At 38.1% G+C, this 12,289-nt stretch overlaps 1 protein-coding gene across 2 annotated transcripts in view; it reads right to left on the bottom strand.

Moving 5' to 3' along the window:
• Positions 1–12,289, bottom strand: part of MAP3K13 (mitogen-activated protein kinase kinase kinase 13) — a 165,376-nt gene that overhangs the window by 44,732 nt on the left and 108,355 nt on the right. For both annotated transcript variants that reach the window (XM_068546392.1, XM_068546393.1), the window contains exon 3: positions 2,592–3,151. In XM_068546392.1, coding sequence (XP_068402493.1) covers positions 2,592–3,066 — 475 coding nt within the window. In that variant the 5' untranslated portion in view covers positions 3,067–3,151. The remainder of the gene's footprint in view (positions 1–2,591; positions 3,152–12,289) is intronic.

Genomic DNA, 12,289 nt, shown 5'->3' with positions numbered 1-12,289 from the left:
TATGCGGAATCTAAAAAATACAACAAACTAGTGAATATAACAAAAAAGCAGATTCACAGATATAGAGAACAAACCAGTGGTTACCAGTGGGGAGGGAGGGAGGGGTGGGAGAGTGGGAGGTACAAACTACTAGGTGTAAGATAGGCTCAAGGATGTAATGTATAACATGGGGAATATGACCAATATTCTGTAATAACTGTAAATGGAAAGCAATCTTTAAAAAGTGTATAAAAAATAAAAAATTTTAAAAAACAAACAGAAAAAAACACTCTTTAGAAAAGATATCTGCACGCTTACATTAACTGCAGCATTATTTACAATAGCCAAGATATGGAAGTAATCTAAGTACCCATCGGTAGATGAATGGACAAAAAAGGTGTGGTGTATACACACACACACACACACACACACACACACACACACACACACACACGCAATGGAATATTACTCAGCCATAAAAAAGAATGAAATCTTGCCATTTGTGACAGCATGGACAGACCTAGAGGGCACTAAGCTAAGTGAAATAAGTCAAATGGAGAAAGACAAATACTATATGATTTCACTTAAATGTGTAATCTAAAAAACAAAACAAATGAACAAACACAATAAAACAGAAACAGTCATAGATACAGAGAACAAACAGGTGGTTGTCAGAGGGAAGGAGGGAGGGGGGAGGGGAGAAATAGGTGAGGGAGATTAAGAGGTACAAACTTTTAGTACAAAATAAATGAGTCAAGGGTATGAAATGTACAGTGTGGGGAATATAGTCAATAATTATGTAACATCTTTGTATGGTGACAGACAGTAACTAATCATGGTGATCATTTTGAAATGTACAGAAATGTCAAATCACTATGTTGTGTACCAGGAACTAATATAGTGTTGTAGGTCAATTATAGTTCAAGAACAAACTCATGAAAAAAGAGATCAGATTTGTGGTTACCAGCGGTGGTGAGTGGAGGAGGGGGAATTGGATGAAGGCAGTCAGAAGGTACAAACTTCCAGTTATAAGACAAGTAAGTACTAGGGATGTGGTGTACAACTTGATAAATATTAATGAACACTGTTTATGTTAATGCATGAAAGTTGTTAAGACAGTAAACCCTAAGAGTTCTCATCACAAGGAAAAAAAACAGAGGATTACTTAATTACAATTACTTAAACTGTGTATGTTAACACAATTTAATATTATGCAGCCATTAAAAATGATGCTGAAAAAGTATATTTCATGATACAGGAAATGTTCACAATATGAAGTAAAAAAGTGTTACAGAACGGCATGACTTTTTTTAAGCACACATACACACATGTATAGACTAACATAATATATACCAAAAACACTAATGGTGGTTATTGTCAGGAGATTGGGGATCATAGATTATTTTAATTTTTGGGGGGGAACTTACTTGTATGTTCCAAAATTTCTATATATATTACTTTTGTTCTCAGGAAAGATTGTTTCAACAATATAAATGAAGTTATAAAGAACACTAGTGCCATGTGTTCTCTTTACTTCAAAAGCATAAGGCTTGAGGGACTTCCCTGGTGGCGCAGTGGTTAAGAATCCGCCTGCCAATGCAGGGGACACGGGTTCGAGCCCTGGTCTGGGAAGATCCCATATGCCACGGAGCGACTAAGCCTGTGCGCCACAACTACTGAGCCTGCACTCTAGAGCCCGTGAGCCACAACTAGTGAGCCTACATGCCACAACTACTGAAGCCCGTGCGCCTGGAGCCTGTGCTCCGCAACAAGAGAAGCCACCGCAATGAGAAGCCTGCGCACCGCAACAAAGAGTAGCCCCTGGTCGCCACAACTAGAGAAAGCCTGCGCGCAGCAACAAAGACCCAACGCAGCCAAAAATAAATAAATAAATAATAAATTAATTAAAAAAAAAAAGCATAAGGCTTGAATTGGGGCATATGAATATACATACGACACAATGATGGGAGTTAAAATTTTACTTTTTAAAAAGCTGTGGGATCTTGAAATAATAATGTTTCTCAAGAATGGTTAGATATTTTGTTCTTTCCTCAAAATGTGAGCTTTCTGTGCCTGACTGTAAGATAAAAAAATTCCTTTTTACTACTACCTAAGGCAGGCCTACAATCTTCAGGGGCAGTACCATGTGGCTTCTGTCTGGTTTTGAATTAGTCCAGTGACCATCAGACTTCTTGACTGTAAAAACTGTCAATAAAATTTTTGAATATGCACTCACTATGTGATTTATTTATAAATTATATATCTGTAAAACTTTATTAAAATACCAAATATATATGAAAACATGCATGAAAATAGAAATTTAAAGTGATGAGATAAAAGGAACAGAAGCTCTAACATCTTCTTCCTCACAACGTCATGGATTGTCTTATACGTACTCTACTCTGGACACCACTGGACTGTACAACAACAAAAGGTGGGCTTCGACCAAAAAAGACCAACCATATGTCAATCTGTTCCATTCAGAAGGTCTACAGGAAATTGATATGGGGTATTATTCTGGCACTAGGTCTTTAATTTATCAAAGGTTATCCAGTTAATGGTGGTAGTGTGTTTACACAGGAAATATCTTCCAGGTCCATACTCTAGCTTACCTTGCTGCTGCAATTTGTAATCAGTGGAATATGCCTTCCCAATGATATTCCATACAGGCCTTAAGCATCCAAATAGTCCTTCAAGAAACCCACCACTGCCGCTGCCCGACCTGCTGAACTGAATCTTGATGTCTTCGGTTCCACTTGTGCCCTCTCCATCCACAGTGTTGCTGTTCCCATGAGACACGGCCATCTCCGATTCATCTTGTTCCCTTAGCTGAAGAACGCTGTTCTCAAACTGGTCCCTGGAATCCTCGCTTACGCTTGTCAACACTGTTGTGGTGATGGGGCTGTTCATGCCCTCAGTTAGCTCTGTTTGCACCACCCCCTTTTCCTGCTGGTCCTTAAGAAGCTTGGGTGAAGGGTGGCTTCGCATAGGTGCGACGTCATCTTGTAGTCCATTGAAGGTTTTGTTTTCACTCAAAGGCAAGTGTGGGGAAGAGGAGCAGCTCAGGTGCTCCTGAGGGTTGGCCATCGTGCCATGAGTGTGCCCAGGGTCCTGAGATGACACTCAGAGGATCATTAGAAAAGAGTTCTGATGTAAGAGGGGGCTTCAGAACCTGGGGAAAACAGGAGGAGGTCATGAGATCACCCTTTCTTTAGTCACCCACACCACTACACTTCCTTTTATAATAATAAAAACATTGAAACAAGGGGGATTGATTAAACAGTGGTGTTCATCCACATGAAGGAATACTGTGCAGCAGTTAAAAATCATGTTGTAGAAGAGTATTTACTAACATGAGAAAATGTTCATGACATATTAATATAAAAAATAGGTTAGAACAATATATGCAATGTAAGCCATTTAAAATTTTTATTATTTAAAAGGATACACAAACACATATACAAGAAAAAAAGACTGGAAGGATACATCCAAAGAAGTAACAACAGTTAATTCTAGGTGGTTAGATTTGGGAGGGATTTATGTTGTTGTGTTTTTCGAGATATTCTAAGCATTTTGCATTAATATGTTTCTATAGACTGAATGGTTGTGTCCCCCCAAAATTTACATGTTGAAACTCATTTGTGATGCTGTTTGGAGGTGGGGGCCTTTGGGATGTGATTAGGTCATGATGGTGGAGCCTTCATGAATGGGATTAGTGCCTTATAAAAAAGTCCCCGGAGAACTCCCTTCCCTCTTCTGCCATGTGAGGACACAGTGAGAAGATGGCTGTCTATGAACCAGGAAGCAGGCCCTCACCAGATTATCAAATCTGTGAGTGCTTTGATCTTGGATATCTCAGCTCAGCCTCCAAAAAACTGTCAGAAGTAAAAATATTTGTTGTCTGAGCCATCTAGTCTGTGGTATTTTTGTTATAGCAGCCTGAACAAACTAAGACATATATATTATATTTATAATCAGAAAAAAATTGTTTCCCTTCCCAAAGGTATAAATATATTTTTGTTAGAAACTACATTCTGTGTTATTTTAAGTCACTGCTGATATCTTCTGTTTGCTTTAGTGTCTTGTCCACTGGCACCTTGCTTTACTTTCTAAGGCATTCATTAAGGCATGTAGATAAATGTCTTGTGTATGTGACAGATAAATTCCTAAGATGTAAATTTCGTTTTACTGTACTGCACCAAATCTGGAGCAATATGACCAAGCCGCAGCTCTTTAAACTTATTCTTTGCTTCTGATCTGTCCATTAGCACCAATTTCTCAGAGCTACCTACCCCCTGAAAATAAAGACATGGAATTGCTCTAGATTCACCAGATCATGCAAAATCAATCTTAAACTTATTCAATGTATGTCTCTTATCAGAAATTTAGTTTCTTTGCAAATCCCTATATAATAGTCCTTCCTTCTTTCACTCTGTATTAAGCATCAAGGATGTGCTAGAGGCCAGGGGATAAAGATGATCTCGCAGAGGGGGCAAAAGACAGGCCAACAAAGATTGACTGTACACTGCTTAACCACGTGCTCTGGGAGCACAGAATAGGGAGGGATAGTTTCAGGGATAGCTGTCCAAAGGTGGTAACTATTGATCTGTTTGAAGGAACTGTAGAAATTCATTGGGCAGGCAGCAGAGGAGTGAGTGAAAGAAGAGGAAGAGGGTACTACAGGTTTGGAGAAAGTGTGAACGAGGGCATGGAAGGATGAAAATATGGAACAGATGAGATATCTTAGTGGCTGAAATGTAGGTTATATGTATATATACGAGAAAGATAAGAATTGGAGAGAGTCAGGGGCTAGATTGTAAGTATGCTAGGCTAAGAGATTTGGATTTTATTCTGAAGGTGATGGGGAGCCATAGTATCCTATATTGGGGGTTACAAATAAAAATAGACCATTCTTATGTTATTAATTTCTCATCTTCATTACTGAGACCAGGGATTGCTAGGGAAGTGAGACTAGGCGTTCCAGGTGGTAATGGAGAGCAGCAGGAGATAACTCTTGTAAAAGGTGGGCCAAGGTCAGCATATGGTGGACCTGTATGGCAAGCTAAAGCTTTTAGATTTTATCCTCAAGACAACAGAGAGTCATTAAGGAATTTTAAGCAAGGGAGTGATTTGGTCAGATTTGTAATTTAAAATCATACCCATAGCAGTAGAGGTTGGATTGAAGGAGAATGACTGAAGGTCAAGATATCAGTTAGGAGGAAGAGATCAAGTAAGAAATGATGAGGACCCAAACCAAGGCAGTAGCAATGGCAATGAAGAGGAGGGGACAGGTTTAAGAGGTAAAACTGGTAAGATCTAGTGATTGATAAAACATGGGGGTGGGTGAGGAAAAGGACAGGAGAGGAATACTTTCAGATAACCTACTTGGGATAATGGATAGATGGACAATGTCATTAACTGAGATATGAAATATCAGAAGAGATGAAGTTTTAGAAAGAAGATAATTAGCTCATAAATGTAGACGGTTTAACGCCTACTGTGTGTTTCATGCACTGAACCAGATTATTATTTATGTTATCTGATTTTAAAAAGACACTTCAGGGACTTCCTTGGTGGTCCAGTGGTTAAGACTGTGCTTCCACTGCAGGGGGAACGGGTTCCACCCCTAGTCGGGGAACTAAGATCCTATATGCTGCGCGGTGTGGCCAAAAAGGAAAAACAATAAAAATAAAAAGACACTTTATAGAGAGGAATTTAAAGAGAGGTAAACATGGGAGCTTCTTTAGCTCAGGGACAGAAGTATCAAAATAATACAAAGGTGAACCCAAGTTAAATTAAAAACGTTTTTATTAAATGCATGTTAGGAACAGTACCAAGTTAAATTAAAAATGTTTTTATTAAATAAATGCTAGAACCACACACTAGGTTAGGTTCTATGGGTACAGGACATTACTATTACCATTACTACTTTTAATGGGAAGGAAGACAAAGGGCTTTACAATTTACAGAGTTCCGTTTACATAATCAGCGATGTGTTTACTCTCCAGGATAAAAAAACCAACAATGCGATTTGTAGTGTTTGCCAATTTCCCTGGTATAAATACTCCCACCAAGGCAGATTTCAAGCTAATAACAACAGCTTAACAACCTGCTTGCAAAGTTACTAAATATTTGACAGCTGGCTCTTAGAAATTGGCATATAAACCAGCACCAACACCATCATCTTTGTGATAGTGTCATTTTCATTTGAAAGAAGTAAGAAACTTCTAAGGCCACATATTGAGTAAGCGGTAGAGCAGGAATTAAAATCTAACTCAGAATTCAGATTCTCAAATTCCCTTGCCTTTTTTTTATGACAAGGCACCTCTTATGATAACCGTTCACTTTCTTTGAGTACTTTTCCTGTGACCTTGACCTAAACACCTGATTGCCTGTTTAAGGAAGCCAGAGCATGGAATGGCTATCCCTGTTTTTCCCAGAAGGACACGGAGGCCTAGAGAGAGGTATATGCTAAAGGTCACAGAGCCAGGACTGAATACCATTTTCTTTTTCCTAATTCCAAACTCTCTCCTATACCATGTGGTCTCTGTAAGACATAGTTTCTTCTTTTCAAAGCTTATACACTACTTAAAGAGTTAATAATTACACCGAGGCAATTACCTCCTGCCCACTCCCACCCCATGACATACGAGCCATATTCTGTTCTACAGGCTGTGGGAGAAGGGCAACAAGAATGGGGCAGGAGAAGGTAGATTGGGCTGACTGCACTTGAGGTGAACCTTTGCAAGGAAGATGTGTTTGAAACTGACAGAGGAAAGGAAGTCAGGAAAGAACAAGAGCATTAGCAGAGGCAGGGAAAAAACGACCAGGGCATGTGTGGGAGGGCTGATCACCTGGAAATAATGAAAGAGCCAGCTAAGGTTGGAGAGTAGTGTGCAATAAAGGTAGCTCCTTCACATACAGTCTCTGAAAGCTCATGAAATAATGCAGATAATTCTTCCCTTTAAACAAATCAGAAAACTTTAACTGTTTGAGGTTAGGTTAGGAGGGACTTAAATTCTAGGGCATGGAGAAATTTAGGGGCTGGGTAGTTGCCTGGGACTATAATGTTGGGGAAAAGAAAGAAAGAAAGAAAAAGAAAAGCTGGAACCCTTCGCTACAGCAACAGCTGTTTGCTGAATTGACCGCCATTCCCCACCCCAGTCCTCTCCACTTCCTTCCTTTTTTCTCATCTCTAAGCTCTGACATTACTGATCCCCTCATTTTGCTTTCTTGCTGACCTCCTGCCACAACCTTGATCTGTCTCTTGCCTTTGGCCTCTCTGACCTTGCTCTGTCTGATCTCTTTCAAGACTGCTGACTTCATATTTTCAGACTTGGCCACTGCCTTAGTAAAGTTGCTTCCAGTCTGTCTTTACCGTTGGGATTCGTGGTTATCCTTTACAGCACAGGGCATATATTATGCTGTTGGCTCACATCAGACTTGATAATGCAAATACCCAAATGTATATGTGAATTTCAGCCAAACACCTATTTGTGCAATTTGTTCTTTGAACCCAACTACAGGATTTTATATTAATTCCTGGTAAATTTCCATTTTGTCCATTTTTATTCTGAGTTTCTTCTCCCTGATGACCTCATATTGAAATGAGCTCATATACAAAAAGTTAGAGAAACATGTGTTTGTTTTGTAATCTCTTCCCATTTCTTTTTTTTTTTTTTTTTTTGGCCACGCCTCAGATCTCAGTTCCCCAGCCAGGGGTTGAACCCGGGCCATGACAGTGAAAGCGCAGAATCCTAACCACTAGACCACCAGGGAACTCCCGTCTCTTCACATTTCTAAGAGGTTAATGGTATACATGAAGTGGACCTGTTCACACAGGCACCGGGAATGAGTCTAAAGAAGAGAACTTCAGCATGGTCATCACATTCAGTTTGATATTTAAGACATCAAGGAATAACAGGACCTTCAAGGAATACAGTCCAACCACCTGTTTTACATATGAGAATCAAATCCCAGAGAGATTGCTGACTCGCTCAATACAACTAATTAGTGTCAGAGCTAGAATGAGTCCTCTTTCTTCATCCTATGATCTTCCCCTAGTCTGGCTGTTTATTCAGACAAATAGAAACAAATAGCCATGATAGCATGACCACTGATGACAAAAACGATAATAATTCACTGTGTTATTCTAGATGCACTAAAGCTACACCCAAAGAAGCACAAGCACCCATTTAGAGGGGTGGCCCTGCACCTGTTAACAGAGGAGTGAAGGGCACCCAGCTATTGGTGATTCAGTGGCTCTGAGAGTGGGCAGAGGTGATGGAAACCTCAAGGTGTGTATAAAGATATGTAGTCAGAGAGGCTTTCCTCTGCTCACCAAGAATATCAAGACCAATCGCAACCAACAAATGCAGAGAAATGGAGAAGCACGAGAACAAAGGGAAAGAAATCATCACCATGGCTATATTCAAATATGATCAGAGCTGACTCTACATGTAAGAGTGTAGGAGGATAAAAATATCTAAATTTTACCTGTGTTTGTACGTACACCCACACACTGCCACTGCACAGTGAAGGAGCTGGTAAGTGGAACCTAAGGGAACACAAGCAGCCCCACCATCTCTGCCTCTGTCTTTGTCCTCTCAGTTCCTCCCTCTCTGTCCAGATTTGGCTCAGGTACCCTTTTGGGAACTGACTGTTTGCATATTTTAATTCATGAGAAGGCAAAGCTAGAATTCATTAGAAGGGGATAGAAAGGAAATGAGGCAAGGATTTCAAACACTGAGAGTCAAATGGAAAAAGATAAGGAAGAGCAGAGGGGCAAAAGGGCAAGGTTGGCGTGTCACCCTTATCAGTAGGAAGCTCTATGGGCAACTTCCCTTACAAGGGCTCCTGAATCTGCCAGGAGCACAAGGTAGTGCTTCCGTCTCTGCCCTTCGGGCACACTTGCCTTGCCCTCAAAAGGAGGAAGTGGTTTGCGCAAAATTAGTAGGCAAGGGTTGGAGACAGCAGCAGATGTGCATTTGCCAGCGCACTGCCAATTTCTGGAAATTACCTTGGCTTCATGCCAAGATGGGTTCGGCACAGAGAAAAAGACGAGTGGAAGAGGTCATGTGGCCAAACGGCCCCTGAGTTCTTGTGTTTTTATTATATGATACAATTTCCCCATGTTGCTAATAGAGGATAATTTTATAATAGACCAGAGTTTGAGTTTTACATCATAAATATGAATAAATCAAAGATTTTGGAAAATTTTGCCTCACAAAGTTTTCAGGATGACTAAAATTGAATCAAACTTGAAAGTAAGCCTTTTATTGCTGAGATTTCTTGATTGATGCTCACCTCTTCCCAAGCTGTCTTATTATTACTTGGCATTTGCTTGCCTTAAAATGAACACAATGCTGCTATCCTAACTTTCTGGTTATTTCTCTAAAATTCACATAGCAGTATTTAGAGCACAAGTGAGATTTCTGCTGTTAGGGCATCATTCCCATTTTAAAACCGGGATTAAGTTACTTGTTCATAGCAATAACATAAAAAATGATCTTTCTAGGACAGAGGTCTATCACGGAGATCTTGATTTGAACTTTAAAAAAAATTAGATTGCTTTTCCTAATGGAATTGCAAAGTTAATCAGATCAGAATAGTGGCCTACAATTGCGCCTTTACCCCTAACTTGCTCTCCTAACTGTGAACCCTCTACTGAAATCCCTATTTGAAAGGACAATAATAACCTCACGTCAACCAAATCCACTGACCTACCTTGTCCCATCTTCTTTATAACATTTCATCCAATAATCATGCATTCAGAAATATTGATTCAGTGTCTACCATATATCTATATTTTTGGTTAAGATTATGAATGTTTAATAATATTAAAGTATGCTGGAGCCAGCAAAAAATAAAAATTACAAACAGGCAATCTCCATGTTGACAGATCACTTAATGAATATTACTACCTATAAATACAACTATGACTAAAGTTAAACTAACTTTATAATGTAGGTTTTAAAATGAATAAAGATGCTTCATTTTCAGAGTTACAGACTATGATCTCATCAAAAAATAGCAACTTGTGAGGCTTCAAATATACCTTCAGTCAAAGGCCAAACAAATTTCTTGACCAAAGGAATGGTTTCTCTATAACCTCTATAAATCTATGATAAATAATATATACTAAGTGTTAATATTCCAGAATAGAATCAACATTTTCTGACTTAAATCTGACTTGCTATATGAGGAAGAAAATTAGTAACTAAATAAATCCACTTAAAATATCTTAAAAAATAAGATACAGACATATATGCCCTTAAATATTTAATATGAATGAGTATAAAAATAATTATATAAGCCTTTCAAGAAAACAGGAAAATAGGTTTAAAAGGTCAACAGTGGTTATCACTGTTGTTTTTAAAAATTTTCTATATTTTCCTAAATTTCTAGTCTTAGCATGCATCACTTGTTTAATCAGAAGTTTTCAATCCAAATCTTTGTTGCTTTAAACATATAGATGAACGAGCCATCTTTACTACATTTGCATATTTGAAAAATGATATGCGATGTTAAGGACATGGTCAGGAAAACTAATCGTCAATGTGTGCTGAGGCTTGCGAATAGGCATAAGAATCATTTATAAATTCAAAACAAAAAGAAAAATGAATAAAAAACAGATGACAATGAGGAAACAAAAGCTGATGACTCCTATTTGGTTTTTACCTTTTCTACTAGTAAGAATCATATTCAAAAGGCAGAATAATCTAGATAAGAGAACTGAAACTTAAGACAGATGAAGAGACAAAGGCATATCTAATTATATCTTGATTATTTCCAAGTTCTAAGGTCAGATGAATTACACACTAATGCACTGAAACGCTTGCATTTAGGATCACAAAAACAACCTTTCGTAAAGAATTACCTTTAGGAACTGTGAGCAAGATATTCATGGAAAAGTAGGAGATAGAGAAATACCCTAATTTTTTTTAATAAAGGAGGATTATAGAATATATAGATAGAACTGTGAACTTGAGCTGGTCCCTGATAACAGCACCAAGTATACAGTAAGCACTCAATAAAAGCTAGTCCCTTTTCTTCTTTTCCTTTCCTGTTATTTTGTGCCTTTCCCCTCTTTTTTTGGGATATCTATGATTCTCCTTAAGATAAATAGTTCAGGAGAACAATTGAAATGACCATTGAAATTATTTTAAAATTACTATTTAAAATTTAAATTATGTTTTAAAATTTGGGCTATAATGCACACTTTCATATTGTTTCCCAATCAACCGATTCAGAACCTTCTATGCACTTCATCATATAGAGAGCAACACTGTGAGGGGCTAAGAGGGGAACCACTGGACGAAGATAGACCTGGATTCAAATACTAATCATTAACTTGACCTTACTCTCTCTCTAAGCCTCAATTTCATTACCTGTAAGTGGTGATAACAACAGAATCCAACTCATAGAATAGATTAGATGATTATATGAGATAACGCATATATAATGCACTTATCTAGCACATAGTAAATCCTCAAGACTTGTCAGCTATCCAAATCTTTAACTAGAAAAACTAGAATGAAAAGATATATGTCAATATACTCAATATATATGTGAGATCAAGGGGCATGAAAGGAAGGGCAAAAGGAAGACAAGTGAGCTTTCTTAAAGAAAGTGGAAAAATGACAAAAGTGGGATAAGAGAGGGATAGATCAATATACATAGAAATTGAGGCACATTTAGCTTGTAATGTTCATTTGAAATTATAAATGAAAGCACAAAGATTCAATAAACAGAGAGATACTGGGTCAAAAGGGCAAAAGGAAGATGGAAAACAGGTGAGGAAAATCCCAAACGTATGCAACTTCTTTTTCATATTTAATTTCCTTTGTCTTTGATTTAATTACAGCAGTTATTTTTACATTCCAGGTTTCAATTAAATTGAAAGAAAAAGGGAAGGCTCTATGTAGCTATAATATTTGGGAGAATATTAATACTATGTAGTTCTAATATTTGGGAGAAAAAAGTATGTAATTCCCATGGTTTTAACATTGCTATATTAAATTAGGAGATAATTTTATTGATTCAAGAAAATATCTCTGGGAAAAGACTGCTTATGTTTTAAACAGAAGAGCAATTAGAACACAGGAGAACCACTGCAGAACTGTGTTCCCAGAGGAGAGTATGGAATTTTCTTGCCTAGAGATCGACATGTTTCTACATCACGTTATGTACACATGAAGACATTCTGTCTTTCAGGAACTGCTTAATTCTACTCTTGTCTCACCCACCTTCCTGGAAACATTATAGTTTTCAGGCAGCTTGCCTTCACTTTTTTTATGAAGACCTCATC

The sequence above is a fragment of the Eschrichtius robustus genome, chromosome 6 (genome assembly GCF_028021215.1).
Source record: "Eschrichtius robustus isolate mEscRob2 chromosome 6, mEscRob2.pri, whole genome shotgun sequence".
Classification (NCBI taxonomy): domain Eukaryota; kingdom Metazoa; phylum Chordata; class Mammalia; order Artiodactyla; family Eschrichtiidae; genus Eschrichtius; species Eschrichtius robustus.
The sequence above is the reverse complement of the archived record's forward strand: the minus strand, read 5'-3'. Positions and strand labels throughout refer to the sequence as shown.